Source organism: Phaethon aethereus, assembly GCF_964289735.1.
Source record: "Phaethon aethereus genome assembly, chromosome: 10".
In the NCBI taxonomy this organism is placed as follows: domain Eukaryota; kingdom Metazoa; phylum Chordata; class Aves; order Phaethontiformes; family Phaethontidae; genus Phaethon; species Phaethon aethereus.
The window spans coordinates 2,529,720-2,544,499 of NC_138586.1; the positions used below are offsets into that span (position 1 = coordinate 2,529,720).

Below are 14,780 nucleotides of genomic sequence, written 5' to 3' on the forward strand. Positions count from 1 at the left end.
AAGTGCTGTGCGTCCCTGTCAGCTGCACAAGCCTTGCCTTCACCCTTTTCTCCCAGAAAACTGGTCCTAAGGATGCAAAGGGGCTCAGGTCACCAACGCCTTGGTCTTCTCCAAGCAGTGACAGCGCGATGGTGACCATCCCTACGCAACTGCATCGCTCCATGGGGAAGGAGGCTCCTGCCCGCACGCAGCCTTTGGAGCTGCCCCATCCTACATCCGCAGGCAGCAGAGCATCCCCAAAACCAGCGCGCGGCCATCCATCCCTGCGCGCCCGTGGTGACCCCGGCTGTGCAATCGGGCTTCTTCTCCGGGAGCTTCTAGTTAACACATTTAACATCTCGCTGAAAAAGCACTACAGCCTCTGGGTTCCCCTTCTCTAGCAAAGCACACTCGCGCCGGGTGTAAATTTGGAGTAATCCTATTAACCTGCCTTCAGAGCATTTTTGAAGTCGTGAAATGTGGAGGTGCTGCTAATTTCTGGTCTCACTGCCTCCGAGGTGTATCCTACCAGCGCTGCTGCTGCCCGAAGGGTTGTCAACACGGTGTAAAAGCAAAGCTCCTGAATGAGCGGGGCCGCCCGCGCTTGTTGGCATCAAGGGTTGGGGAAGGCGCCTATACACACCTGGTACGGAGCTGGGGAGCTCTGCGCCAGCCCGGCCCCGCGGCCCCTCAGTCTGACCACTCGTTATCGTCCAGCTCGGAGTCGTCGTCGGACTCGCTGTACTCCACCGCGATCCGGCGGGACAGGATCGTCGCCACGTCGTTGCCCACGGGTTCTTTTTTGGCCTCTTGTTCCCATTGCTCCTGGACTTTCCGGAGTTGGATTCCTGTGGTAAGGAAGGGGGGGAAGGCTTTAGGGGCAGCGTGCCCAGCGCCCATGCGTGCACCCAACGTGCAGTTAAAAGTATTGGCTGAAACGAGACGGCTGCAGTCCCCTTGCAGGAGGATGCACGCTGTTAGAAAGCTATACGAGATAACGACGCGACGCATGTGATTATAAAGCTATGTAATAGAATAAAACTCCCCTTCTGCTTCCACTCGACCTGAAAAGGTCGAACCTTCTTGAAGGTCACATCTACCATTTGACCTGAGGATTTGCAGGAAGGGGAAATGGCAGAAGCCTGGGAGCACATGACCCGTGGCAGCCTGGAAGGAGCCCACACGTGTGAGAGCTGCCGGTCATGGCCGCGGGGCTCCGTCCCACCTCTGGCGAGGGGTTTCCCCCACCTCGCTCCAACCCCCTGCGCCGCATTTCTTTTCCTCCCCAGGTCCCACCTGGGTGCCACCGTCTTCACGCACCACCTGGCCACCAAGGGCTCGTCTTGCACTCAACAAAGCCAACATCAAGGCAACTCTAGGCCAAGGGGCATGTTGCCACCACGGTGGCAGCGTTGGGGACCCGCATCCCCCCCCTCCCGCTGCCGCCACCCCGGCCGCTCACCCCTGCGGATGGCCGCCAGCAGGTCGCTGCGGGCGTCGCTCATGGGCATCAGCGGGATCTGCGGCTTCCGGGGCTCCGCGGCGGGGGCCGGCGGCGATGCCGAGTGCGCCGGCGAGGTGGTGATGGCGGGGGGCCCCGGCGGCGGCGGCGGGGGTGCCACCGGGGGTCCCATGGGGCCGGCCTGCGGTGGGGAAGCGGAGTAGGGGCCGGGGGGCGCGGGGGGCGGCGAGGGCGCGTAGGAGGTGGGTGCGGCAGAGCCGGGGGCCAGCGCGGGGGGGGCCGAGACGGGGCTGTCGAAGGCGGTCTGCGCGGAGGGGATGACGGGCGGCGGGGGCGGCGGGGCGGGTGGCACGAAGTACTCCGCCATCGGCACCGGCTGCGGGCTGCAACGGGAGGGCAAAGCCGCGTCAGCGGCACGAGGAATGACAACACCCATCGCCCATCCCGGGCACCCACCACACATCTCGGGCCCCCGACTGGCTCTGCTGGGGCTCGGTTTGCGCCGGACCCCCGTGGGGGGTTCTGCCGGCAGGGTGGGCGTGCAGCCAACACCCCGGGAGAAAACAGTCCCCTCCGTCCACCTTGTCCCCTTATCTGGGCTGAGGTTACCCCAAAAGTGCTCCTGACTGGTTTGACCTCGAGCCTCCCCAGCGATTTTGGGCCACGGCAGCCACAGAGGAGGGCTCGCCCTGCTACGTCAGCCTAGAAATGGGGGGTCAGACCCCCACCAAGCCCCCCTTCCCCTGGACATCCCTCAGCCGGGGGACGAGAGCCCGGCTGAAGCCCTACCCGTAATCCTTGGCTAAGTGAGGCCTCGGCCCGTTGAGGATAGCCTCGGGGGGCTGCGGCGCGTGGGGCTGCTGGAGGCGGTTGAGGCTGTTCTGCCGGCTGCCGGCCGCCGGTGCCGGGCGGTAGACGTGCTCCGGCGCAGGGGTGGCCACCAGCACCCCCTCCTTGTGCTCCGCCGGGGCCAGGTGGGACGCCGGGGCCAGCAGCTGCGCGGGGTGGTTGGGGCTCGCCGGGTACGAGTGGTCGGCCGCGTCCGAGGCGTAAGACCTATGGCAGAGGAAAACCCAACGGTCGTACTCCTGGGAGGGGGGTCGGCCGGGCGCGGGGGGCCGGGGGACGTGGGCTGGGGAGTATTTCGAGGTTGAGACAACAAAACAAAAAAGGGCCACAAAAATATAGGTGTGCAAGAAAGCAGAGGGATCGCGGAGGGGGAGGAGGACACCAACACAGCTGAACCGGTCTCTCTCCTTAGCTGCTACATGGAAAGCGCTCCGACTTTATCCCGGCACCAAGGCTGCTCCTGAGGTCCAGGATGCGACCCCGGGGACACCAGCCGCCCACAAAGCGACCGTGTGTTTACGGTCACCCCGACCCCGCTGCGGGCAGCGCATCCCCCCGCAGCCGGAGAAGAAGAGGAAAGCAAAGGAGAGCCGGTGAGCTAACGCGTAGTAGGTGAAACCTGCCTATTATCTGGGGACAGTGATCCTTCCGATGACGCCATGTGATAGGGGGATGGTGAGAACCTGTTATCGGGTCGAAACTCTTTATCATACGCCATCATGTTCCACTCCAGGCGCCGGTTGCGGGCTTTCCTCACTTTCTTCACCTCCCGAGTGGAGTCCTCCACCAGCCGCTGCTCCTGGGGGCACACACAAGCCGCGGCTCCGTCTCCAACCCAGCTCCTCCAGACCGCCAACGGCACCCAGGGAGCATGGCCCAGCCCCGCGAGCTGCGCCCACCGCGATGGCAGGGAGCATCCGGTGTCCCCCGCCTGCCCGTTACCTTCTGCCTGCGCTTCTCCTTCCTCTTGTCTTCTGTCGCCTGCAACATTTTCTCCTTCCACAAGTTGAAGAAGTAGGAGGGGTCGGTGTAGAACTTGAGGCCGTCCTTTTTGTCGTCCCTGGGGGGGTTGAGGAGGGAGGAGAGGGGGTTATCAGCCACAGGAGAGGACCCCCCCTTCCCCTGCGCAGGGGGGGTGGGTATGAGCACGGCCATAAGCCGTTGCCCCACCACGAACACGTCCAACACACAGTGCCACTGCGTGGGGTCACTCGTCCCAAGCGCCCTTCGCAACGGGGACGCTGGCGCAGCACCTGGAGAAAAGAGCCGCTCGGCCCTCGCCAAGCAGCAAACGGGGCGCAGCCCCCGATGCCTCTACTGGAAAGGGCCCCCCAGGCCCCCCCAGGCCCCCTTCGGTCCTCCCCAGGGAGCGATGCGCCGGCCGCCCTACCTGTAGGGCGTGAGGATGTTGAGCGGCGGGGGCTTGTCGCAGCGCTGGTACATCTCCATCACCGGGTTGGGGATGGAGTTGCGAGACACGACCTGCTGGTTCTGCACCGTGGAGCTCTTGAAGGCTTTCCGCATGTTGATGTCCTGCAGCGAAACTGGGGGCGTGGGAAGAAGACGGGGTGTAGGGGTGACCTCAGCCCCCCGAGCCGGGCACAGCGGGTGGCCCGGCCCCGAGCACTTGTCTCCCACCCGCTTGCACCCGGCTTTCACCCCAAAATAGCCCCAGCCCCTCACCTTCCTCCACAGTGGAGTCCAGCTGCGTCACCTTGATGACCAGCAGGTCCACCCTCTCCTGCAGCGAGTTCATCCGCATGTAGAAGCTGTTGGCTTCGTTGAAGAGCTCGCCGAAGATGTCCTCGGCGTGCCTGCCTGGCAGACGGCAACGCACACCCGTCGCAGGCAACGGCAGCAGGCAGCCCGCTCCCCGCCCGTCCCCGGGACCGCTCGCCCCCCCGCCCGCTCCGCGGGGCTCTCTCCCCAGCCTTCGGGTTTTTTGGGAGCTGAGCCTCATCCTCTCCCAGACCTGGCAAAGCGCTGCACGGAGGGAGGGGAGCGCAAACCACCCGTCTTCTCCTGCCCCCTCCTCTGCGCACGAGCATCCTTCTGAGTGAGAGCAGTACCCGCGGGAGGCACCGAACCATGCCGGTCTCTGCCCTGAAAAGCCTTCGGATCTACTGGCACAGGCTGCAGCCAAAAAAAACCTACCATCCCACAACATGACCTGCGGAAACCCGGCCCTGAAGGCGGCAAACGGAGAGCGGGGCGGCGAGGAGAGTGCTGAGCAGGGAGCGCCCGCGACCTGACTCCCTTCAGCGGTTATTTTGCTGCAGGACGCAGCACGTCGCTACGACAGCTCTGTATCGGGGCTGTTGTCATCACGGGTCTGAGCGGGGCACCCGGCAGAGCATTGCTGACACCTGCAGGCTACAGCACCCATCCTGTCCCAGCACCCAGCCCAGCACCTCCGGGTTTCCTCCAAAACCATGTATCAAACAGCTCCCGTGATCAAGGTGCTTTTGATATCTGCTCGGCCTGTCACCCGGCTTGGCCGTTCGTGTTTGAGTTCCTTTTCCCCTGGACGAGGTAGCCAGTGGCCTGAGCACCCATGGGTGCTGCTCATGCCAGCCTCGCCACTTCCGGCAGCTCCCTAAATAGCGGGTTTATTTTTCTAGGAGTATCTTAAAGAACCTAGTTCTGGAGGGCAGAAAAAGAGGGGGATCCCTGAAGAGCCCGTGCTTCTCGCTCTATTTTAAGTCGATATTCAGCACTGAAATAGGTTGCCCCTATTAAAACTTCACACTGGCGTGTGCAGCTCTCTTGTCCTCCCCCTTTCTGCTGAAATCGCTCAGGAAGGCAGCCGAGGATTTGGACCTTTTCTATAGACCTCTCCTTCACATAAAGCTCTAAGATTAAAAAGAATAGGTTGGGGTTTTTTTAACCTTCGCCTGACCTTCCTTTTTCTGGCCCAGTCGAGAAGCAAGGGGCTCGCGAAGGCTTTCTGTCCCCCGCCACACAGACGGCTACGGGAGGAAAACGGGTCTTAAAAATGTCCCCAAGTCCCCACTTCGGGCTTGGCCCTCAGCATCCTCCTTTCTTTATTCGCTGGATAATTCCCACTGAATTAGGGATGGCTGCAGCCCGCACAGCTCTCATGTAGCCCCCGTTTCTCTGTGACTGGAACCGGAGCAAGTGACTGCGGTGTCCCACCAGCGTCCCGCCAGTGTCCCGCCAGCATCTCACCAGCGTCCCGCCAGTGTCCCACCAGCATCCCACCAGCATCCCACCAGCGTCCCACCAGCATCCCACCAGCGTCCCACCAGCGTCCCACCAGCATCCCACCAGCATCCCACCAGCGTCCCGCCAGCATCCCACCAGCATCCCACCGCCCCGTCCCCCGCCGGGGTGGCTGCGCCACGGCTTACTGAGGCTGCCCAGCTGCTTGATGATGGCAGCCAGCGTGCTGTTGGTGACGCACTCCAGCTCACTCGTCACCCCCTCGGGAAGAGCCCCCCGGCACAGGTGCCGGGGCTCGATATTCCTCTTCACCAGCGGCATGCTGCCGGCGAGCCCTCACGCCTCTCCTGGGCAAAGGAGAAAGAAAAAACCAGAAAATACACAGCGTTTGCCATTTGCCCATTTTTTCCCCCCCATTCCCTCTGCGCTCTGCCTGGGGCACTCATCCTGCCAACGCCGGGGCGCGGCGGGTGCAGCGCGTGTTGCGGCAGCGGGGCTCTTCCACACAGGGGATGCTCCGTGGGTGCGACCCTCTGGATGCCGGCGAGCACTCGGATGCCAGGATGGAGACCAGGACCACGCTGGGGCCCCGTCCACAGCCAAGCCGCCGCGCCCGGGCAGCCTTCCCCGCTTACCTCCCCGGCGCCGCGCTCAACCCGGCAGCGACCCCGACGTGCTGCAGCCCTTCAGCCGGCCCCAAACAGCCTCGTCCAGCCCAAACAGCGGCCAGAAGCGAGCAAGCGCTTGTAATGCCATTATTTCCAGCTCAGTGCAAAGCTCTCCGGGGTTTTATTTGTGCACAGACTACGCCGAGGCACGCTGCCACGGCCAGCTCGCCCCTGCTCCCCGCAGCGTCCCCGCGTGCCCCCGCCTCCGCCTGAACCGGGGACGGTCCGTTTTCGACGGGGCGCAAAGAGATGTAGGGAGATGCCCGCATCCAACGGCCCCATCTCCAGCGAGAGCTCCCCTGGGAGCTGGCGAGGAAGGACGAAGGACGGGCATGGTGGGGGGGCGTTGGGGGCAGGTTACCCCGCTGGTGTAAAGAGCGAGTGGTGTAAAACAGGGTGAGAAAGGAGAAGAGGAAAAAAAAAAAAGGAGCATTTATTAACCACGGTGGTGTATCCTGGGGTGCTGCAGCCTGGGAGCAGGACACGGACAGGCACAGAGCGGGTGAGGACCCCGCAGGCTTGCACAAAAGGGTCTTAGGTGACGCGAGTGCATCAGGCCTCAGCCTGCTCCCAGTGCAAAGGCAAACTGATGGCTTTAGCATTGAAAACACCACAGATCGGATCCCGGGCTCACAAGGACTGGCGAGCATGAACATCCTTCCCAGATCCCAAATCCGCCCCCATTTCACATCCCAGGCACCCCTCATCCACCCCATCTTTCACAAAACCCTGCTCTGCTTTGGCAGGGAAGGAAAACCAGCTTCCGAGCAGAGCCGTTAATAGCTGGGAGCAGAGCAGCCGGGCACCAGCAGCGGAGCCAGCAATTCTGACCACGAACGGAGCCAGAAATCTGCAGAGTTCACATTTTTTGGCCCCGGCAGCGTTAGACAGAACAGTTTCCCATTGATAGCACCCAGCCAGTGCTCCCGTCCCCCCGCCAGCACCGCCAGCTCCTCCGGAGTTTTCAAATGCAAATGCAAGCTCCCGCCATGAAAGAGCCCAAAAATTGTTTTGAAATCATTCATATCAAGCTTCCCAAAGGGCTGATTGTGCTCCCGGTTCTGTACGTACGGGGGGCGAATGGATGGGCTCCGCTCTGCCCCGGGGCAATCGCGGCCCCGTGGGAAGGAACCCAGCCCTGAACCCTCCTTAGGGTCGCGCGGTGCTTCGGGCTCCGCGCAAACCGCGTGTCCTCCAGCACTTCCCCAAGCACGTGGATGTCGGGGCTGGTACCATCCCTGGCTGCCAAACCAACCAAGAGGCTTCTGCCAGCTGGTTGTTTTTCAGCTGAGAAAACCGTGACGGAGTTTGCAAGGGAGTCTCTGGCTACCTGCTGATGGACGTCTGCTCTGGCCACGTACGACCTCCCTTTTTGGGCACCCCCTGAACCCCGCTGCGGTTGCGTAAAGAGAGAGCAACACCCGCAGATTCACCCGGTTTTATGTGTCACCCCAAAATCCGCACCCAGCGGCTGAGCCCCGGCACGTCCCCCCGAGCGGCGGCTGCGGGGACGGGAGGGAGTGGGGCAGGGCGATTAACAAGCTGCTTGGGCCCAGCAATTAAAAAACAGGGAACAAAGAGCCATTCTCAGCATCCGCCTGGGACATGGCCACTGGCACCGGGGGCTTTTTGTCCCCATGTGGAGGGCCCGGGAGGAACCGGGACCACCCACGCCTCCACCCCCCGTGGGGACCCCGGAGAGGAATGAAGTAAAAAAGGATTCAAGGTCTGAAACACCTCCCAGCAGGGACAGACCTGAGGACAGGCTGAAGGTGGGTACCTGGTCTGTTAACAGCATTTGAGACCATGCCATGGGAGAGCACCCCTGGAGAGGAAAGATGCCTTTAATCTCCCCCTCAAAAGCCCTACCAAGACTCGGGGCGTGCAGCAGAAGAAACCAACTGGAGGAGTTAGGCACACACATTTGGGACAGGCAGCTTTGGCCAAGCCCTGGGAGAAGCTGCTTTTTAACCTCCCCAATTAATGGCTGCTAGCAGGAACACAGGGATTAGAAACCCCTGCCATCCCCTCCCGCGACAAGTGCCGTCTCAACCTGCTGCAGCAGCATCCCTCGGGCACCAGCGGCACCAAACCTCCGACTTCTGGGTTGAAAACCCAACCTCTGACCTAAAACCCACGATCTCAAGACCTGTCCCGACTCAGGGGACCAAAACACTTTGGGTGGGGATGGGCTACAGGCGACCCTGCAGACACCGACTTCATTTCTGTCCTCGCCGGCACATCTTGCTCACACCTACCAAAAGGCTGAGCACAAATCCTGAGCACCGCCAGCTTGGCCTGAGCCCCAGCGAAGGGATGCTCAGTTATGCCCCGTGCTGATGTTTTGGGTAACTTCCAAGCCTTCGAGGGGCTGATTTTGGTGGCAGGTCCCCAGACCTTCAGGAAAGGGCTCCCAGGAGCAGGGATTCGCCCGGCACGGAGGCGACTGCCTGGTGCAAGGACAGGGGCAGCGTTAGGCCAAGGGCAATTCAAGGTTTCTCCCGTACGTATGGCCATACCGGACCCCACCTCAGTGCTCAGCACCGTGGGCCATCGCCAACACACGCGCGCACCAGGCTCGGCGGCGACCGCCGTGGCACCCCCAGTACAGCCCAGCGGGGCATTGCCATGCAACCGGTAAAGACACATCTGGGCAGCTGCAGGGCCAAATTGCCATCTTCCCATGGGCACTACTAGCCCTTGATGGCCCTGAGCAGCCTCACCTGGGACCCACACCCCACCCATGGGCCCAGGAGGTTATTTAAGCTCAGCTGGGGGAGCTAGTCCTGCCCTGAAGGATGCTGCTGGTCTGCAGCCCTGCTCCTGGCCGTGCCCTGCTGCACCCCAACCCTGCAAGCAGCCTCCACCCCAGGTAAGCCCCTCGGGTGGGTGCTGGCACCCGGGGCAAGTCTTGGGTTCAGCACGATCTTCAGGGTGGGCGTTGGACCTGTGTTGCAGCCTTGTCTTTGTCCCTGTCCCCTTTGGCTCCTGGTCACTTGACTCTGGGGCTGCCAGCAGACCCTGCTGCCTGCTCTGCCTGCTGTTTGCTGGCCCTGGGTGGGGGTGATGGAGAGCTCCCGCACAGGAGCCACCCTGGGCTCCCACTTGCCTTCCCCCCGTGGCCGCTGGCCCCACTGTGTCCCCGCAAGAGCCCGGGCAGCGCCTTACTCGCAGTGCTCGCTTGACATGCGCTGTGGTGACCTTGTCCTTGTGCCCCACGAGCCAGGATGGGAGCAGCGGGGGGGTACGTCAGCGCTGCTGGGGGTGGGAGGCTTGATCCGGCGCAGGTGGGATGTGTGGCCTCAGTGTCCGTGCTCGGGTTGGACATCGGGAAGAGTTTTCCAGCTTGCCAGGCTGCTCCAGGTTTGGCAGAAGGTGTCGGACCCTGCCCAGGCAGCCCTGGGCTGGGCTCTGCCGTGAAATGCCTGCTCTGGCACGGAGGGTGCGACAAGGAGTTCCTAAAGTCCTCCCTTGGGATACGCGTGTCTGTCCTCGCTGGGGATGGGTGCTCGTAGGTGGGGATGAGCCCTTCCCCTCCCCATCCTGCTCCTGCCCTCCCCTTCGCCTGCGGCTCAGGAAACATGCCAGCCCTTGAGGGTTCAGGTTGTTCTTTCCTCTCTAGCTGAGAGTGTGTCAGGAGATGCAGCCGATGGCTCCGAGGCTGTGGAGAGACCCCAGCCGTGGCCGATCCCACCCTTCAGCCGCTTTGGGGTAACGGTGCAAGCCCCCACGCTGCTTCATCTTCAAAGCCTTGCTCAGGTTCAGGTGGTTATATGGGTTTTCTTTAGGTTTCTTTAGGCACTGGCCGCCCTGTGGGTGCGGGACTCAAAGGCACAACCTCACCCAGCCAAATCTCCCTGCGATGCCCTGAGCCTTCCCGTGCCTCTGCACATCTACAGGGCGTGCTCGTAGGGCGAGCATTTCTTGCGGGGGCCGGGAACATCAGCCAGATTCCGGTATTGCTTTCGTGGACCAAAATCCATGAGGTTTTGTGGTGTCCTGAGTGGAGGCGAGGAGCCCTCAGCGGGATAACGCTGGTGTCAGGCTGCAGGAGGAGGAAAATGGGAGCCACAAACTCAGCAGGGATTTGCTGGAGGTGGAAGGGGGGCCGCTCACTGCTGCCTGAGCAAAGATGGGCTGAGATGGTTGAGATGCCGAGGGAGGTGACGAGACCAGAAATGAGCTTTATCTTCTGCCCTAGGCAGCTGATTTCTCCCAAGGAACAGGCAGCGAACTGAGCACAGCATCCCAAACCCCAGAGCTGCTGGTGCTGCTGGAGCAGCCCCTGCTTTCCCAGACCATGCAGGAGAAGAGCCCAGGAGGGGCTGGAGAATAAGCGCTGCCCAGACCATGACTGCCAGCCCCTGGTCCTGGCGGATGCTGGCTCCCAGGTGACCCCTACAGCTGGCTCCTTCCAGATGTCATCCTTCGTCTCAGCAGCCATCACATCTGGCAGCTTAAGTCCTTGGGGTCCATCGGGGTCAGAAAAGCAGCTCTCGTTTTGTAAGAGGGTCTGGAAAGTGGAGTTTTGTGTCCAGCCATTGCTCCTTTTATTCTTTTCATGGACCTGTCTCCTCACTGCCACTGCACCCCCAAACCCACTCGCCCTCTCCCACCGAGCAGGGGATTTTGCCGTGACTTGCAAAGCCGAGCTGGATTCCCATGGTGGGGTCCGAAGTGGCCTGAAGGATCGTGCATGCTCACGCAAGGAGGGACAGGTTGGGTGACAACACGCTTCTCAGGCGCCAAGTAATCCCCAGGACAGACGCTTGGTTTTGGTAAGCGCCCGATACTCGCGGTCTCAGGCCCAGTGCCCCGCTCCGTGTTGCGTGAGCGAGGAGAGAGAAGTCCCCTCTGCTGTCACCTTCCTCCACTGGGCCAGGGTGGGACAGGAGGCAATTTTGGGGTTTGCCTTCCATGATTGGGTGCTCCCTGCGGGAGACGCCTGGATTGGGAACGGAGCCGTGGCAGAGGTGAGCAGAGCTGGGCGGGATGTCCATGTTGCACACCGCTGGCTCGCAAAATGAAACCGGCTGTCGAGGGACCTCCGATGCCTTGCATGAGGGTACTGAAGCATGGCACTCGACCGGCTGGGTGGCATGTGGAGCAGCAGCTGAGCCTGTACGAGGTGGCCAAGGGAAACCTAATTCACCGTGCGCCAGACGGCCAAGACAAACCCTGACCTTGGATTTGGGGAGAACAGGGGTAAGGGTGCAGCAAGCATAGCCATGCCCAGCTCCTAAAGACTGGGATTTTGGCTCAGCCCCACAGCTAAGCTCGGTTCTGGGTCAAGCTTTGGGGAAGGTCCATTTGCTCGGCCCTTGCAATCAAAGCTCTTGCCTGAGCTGGGCTCCCCAGGGTGCTGCTGAGCCCCGAGGACCAGACGCTGCCAGGAACCGAAGGCTTTTGCAAGGGAGCAAAAGCTTTGGTTGGATGCCAGGAGCCAGAGAAGCGCAAAAAAAACCCCAAAGCGGTATATGGAAAAATCTGTTATCCTTGAACAAAAGACGAAAAAAGTTTACAAATGAATATCAGAAGAGTAAGAACCTCGCGATGCCTGTTCAGGACAGCAACTCGTGTTCTGGTGCAGGGACCCTGGGAATGGCGAGGTGGGGAAGGGCTGTGGGGCAGGAGGGAGGAGGAGACACACAGAAGTCCTGAAATACTGAAAGGAACAAAAAAAGCCAGTTCTGGAGTCGGGGCAGGGACAAGAGGTGGAGGTGACACTCAGCTGGACTCGTAGGTGCCTGAAGGAGCTTGGCCCTACGGTGTTTGGGAGGACAGGTCGTGTGCAGGAGAGGGCTGGGAAGGATCCCGGGGGTGTGCGAAGTTTCCGAGCAGACAGAAATAAGTGGTAGCTGCAACAGCAGCAGGCTTTTGAGCTGTTGATTTGTGGAGCTCTGCCACACGGTGTGCTGGAAATGGGCGCAGAAGGGTTCAAGGAGCAACAGGACAAATCTGCAGAGGACAGACAGGGCTGCCAGCAGCTACCTAATGGCTGAGGAGCAACCTCTGGCTCAGGTGGCCCTAAACGGCTTCTCAACCTCAGCTGTTTGGCTGATGTGGGCCATGAACAGCCTGGGGAGGGAGAGCAGAGCCTACAGCCTGCCAGGGCTGAAGCTTTGGTGTCTCAGGAAAAAAAAAATCAACCAGCAAAAACTGTGCAGGCGGCTCTTTGCAACGCAGAGGAACTTGCTTGCTAGAGCTGGACCAGATCTGCTGATTTACTTCACAGAAAATGGAGTGTGATCTGCACTGCAAGGCCTCATTGCTCTAATTTACGAAATGCATCTGCGACCGCTTCCGAATGTGTCGCTAGCCCAAACGACCGCGAACACGACCAGCATGACAAATGTCATTGCTTTGTGTGAAGCTGATGATCACTCCAGAGCTGTTGTCCAAAGGTTAATTAAATATATTAAAACCGGCTGGATCTCCAGCATTCCTCTTGCTTAAAATAAACCAGAGGGCAGATCTTCAGTGAGACTAAATTCCCGTGATTGCACTGAGGCTGACGGGCATGGGAGAAGCAACGCCACTGCCTGCCCCTTCCTTGAGACCTCTGCATCCAGGAGGCTTTACAAGTGTCTGCTGATGGTCTGGGGCTGCAGAAAGCATCCCAGCGCCATCCCGCACGGAGAGGGTTAGCACATCTCACGGCCAAGCGTTGGGTGGCGAAAAGCCCCAGGATGTGGGATGCTGTTTCTGGTCTCCCATCGGCAGACTGGAAGACTGGGGGGAGGCTGGAAGCCAGAGCTGCGGACCCGCTACTCCTGCAGCACATGCGATGAAATGAGTTGAAAGGTCTCAGCCCTGATCCTGGGTGGTGTGGAGGAATATTTGCTGTCGGCCAAGGATGGATTGGGGCTGAGCTGCAAGCGCAGGGAAAGGGTCAGACCCTCGGGCCAAAGGGAGGAGGCAGCTGGATGCCTGGCTGGCCCTGGGGCAGGGCTGCACTGCGCTCTGGGTTGGGGCCGAATCGGTGACCTGTGTCCCACCAGGAAGGCACGTCGCCCGCCCCGGCTGGGAGCGCTGCCCGCACCTCTCCTCCAGTCCATCTGCAGCTCTCCCCCTCCGCTAGCTCAGCCGAAGGCAGCTCCGCCACGGCGAGCTGCTGCCAGGAGCCTTCAGCGACCGAACGCCTCGCAGCAAAGTGCAACACAACGTTAAATCACCGCTAAAAATACTCCTGAAGAGTTTTATTAGTAAATGCCACGGTATATTTGTGTGGGTTTTTTTTTTTCCTCCCCTCTTCCACTGCAAAATGTTTCAGCTCTAGGAACAGCACTTGACTAAATTGCCTCTAAATCACAAACGCCTCTGAAGGCTGGGCTCCGCAACGCCAACCCCACCAAAACGCCCGCTTAGGAGGATGCCATAAACGCAGCTGCCTCGATACCTTGGGCTTGGCATAAAAAGCTCGTCCTGCTGCGTCTCTGGCTTAAATGATGTTTCTTTACAGGAGTGCAACTAGCAAACGCTGAACTGGCAAGTGGGTTTTCAGGCGGTTGATTTTCCTTGAGTTTTAGTTGATGTGGGGTTTGATTTCTCAGAAATGGGGAGCCCTCAGTGCTCCCCAGCGTTGGTCGGGGAGCTGAGGGCCACTTTGTCGGGTCCCTCCCAGCCCACAGAAGCTGCTGTCAGCCCCCGGACAGACCCGGCACCACCACCACCACCTCCTCCTCTGGGCTCTGTCTCGGATACAGGCTAAATCCGTGCAAACGCAACACCCTGATACGCGAACGCTGAAGGGAGAAAGGGGTGAAAAAGGTGTGGGTGAGACTATGCGTGATCCTCCTCCTTCGGCCGCTCGGTGCGAGATGCCGGCTTTGATCTTCAGAGGAGTCAGGGGATGGGGTGGTGGGACCAGCAGCACGGATGCCGGCTCTGTTTTGGCTGGAAAAGATCCCCGCTGGCCCAGGAGTCATGTGTTTGTTTTTAATGACTCTCTATCACCAAAGGAAAATCTTTCAATGACATTTTTTTCCCCTTTTATGCTCAGCTCATTAACAGAAGGATCTTTCCCGCTCGCCGGCGGTTTGTGTGAGCAGGACGCTGCCGAACAAACCAGCCTTATTCTCCCCGATATAGAAGGCGCTTTGATAATCCCAGGAAACCCTCAGCGAGCAGCAAAGGTCTTTCTGGAAGCCCGGCGCTCGCTCGCTGCCTTTGGGAACAGCCACAGAGTGCTCCCAGCCAGCCCAAATGCGGTTCCCCGCCGGGGCCGTGCCGTGTGCCCGGGTGGTCTCTTCCCGGGCCGGTGGTGCTGCTTCGCCCGCCGGTGCGGTACCCGCAGCCCTGCAAAAATCCCGGTGGGAGTGGGGGGCAGCTCCCACCTCTGAGCATCCCCTGCGCTCGGAGACGTGCAAAACGCTGCGGCTCTTGCCCGTGGGGTGCAGCGCAGAGGGTGGCTTTTTGGATGAGCAGCTCTGGAAAAACATTCTTGTCTTTTTATTTTAATTTTATTTTAACACTTTTTGGCTTGAGGGCTGTTGTTCGTAACTTGTCAAGATCTTGGCATCCACAGCCGATTTGTCATCCACCATAAAATGGAGGATGAGCATCTTGGGTTCAGAACTGGGCCAAGGGAGATGACAGCTCAAAGCAAAATATGCTTCATCTCAAGTTTTCTCTGTGGG

The 14,780-nt window shown here is 60.4% G+C and overlaps 1 protein-coding gene across 1 annotated transcript; it reads right to left on the bottom strand.

The window, feature by feature from the left end:
* Positions 1-669: 669 nt before the first annotated feature.
* LOC309408290 (actin-binding protein WASF3-like) lies at positions 670-5,794 on the bottom strand (the record flags this gene model as incomplete). The annotated part of the gene is made up of 8 exons (XM_082004084.1): positions 670-827; positions 1,442-1,824; positions 2,231-2,497; positions 2,914-3,089; positions 3,233-3,350; positions 3,681-3,834; positions 3,974-4,108; positions 5,662-5,794. The coding sequence occupies 8 exons, from the start codon at positions 5,792-5,794 to the stop codon at positions 670-672; spliced, it is 1,524 nt and encodes a 507-aa protein (XP_081860210.1).
* Between the last annotated feature and the right edge of the window lie 8,986 nt (positions 5,795-14,780).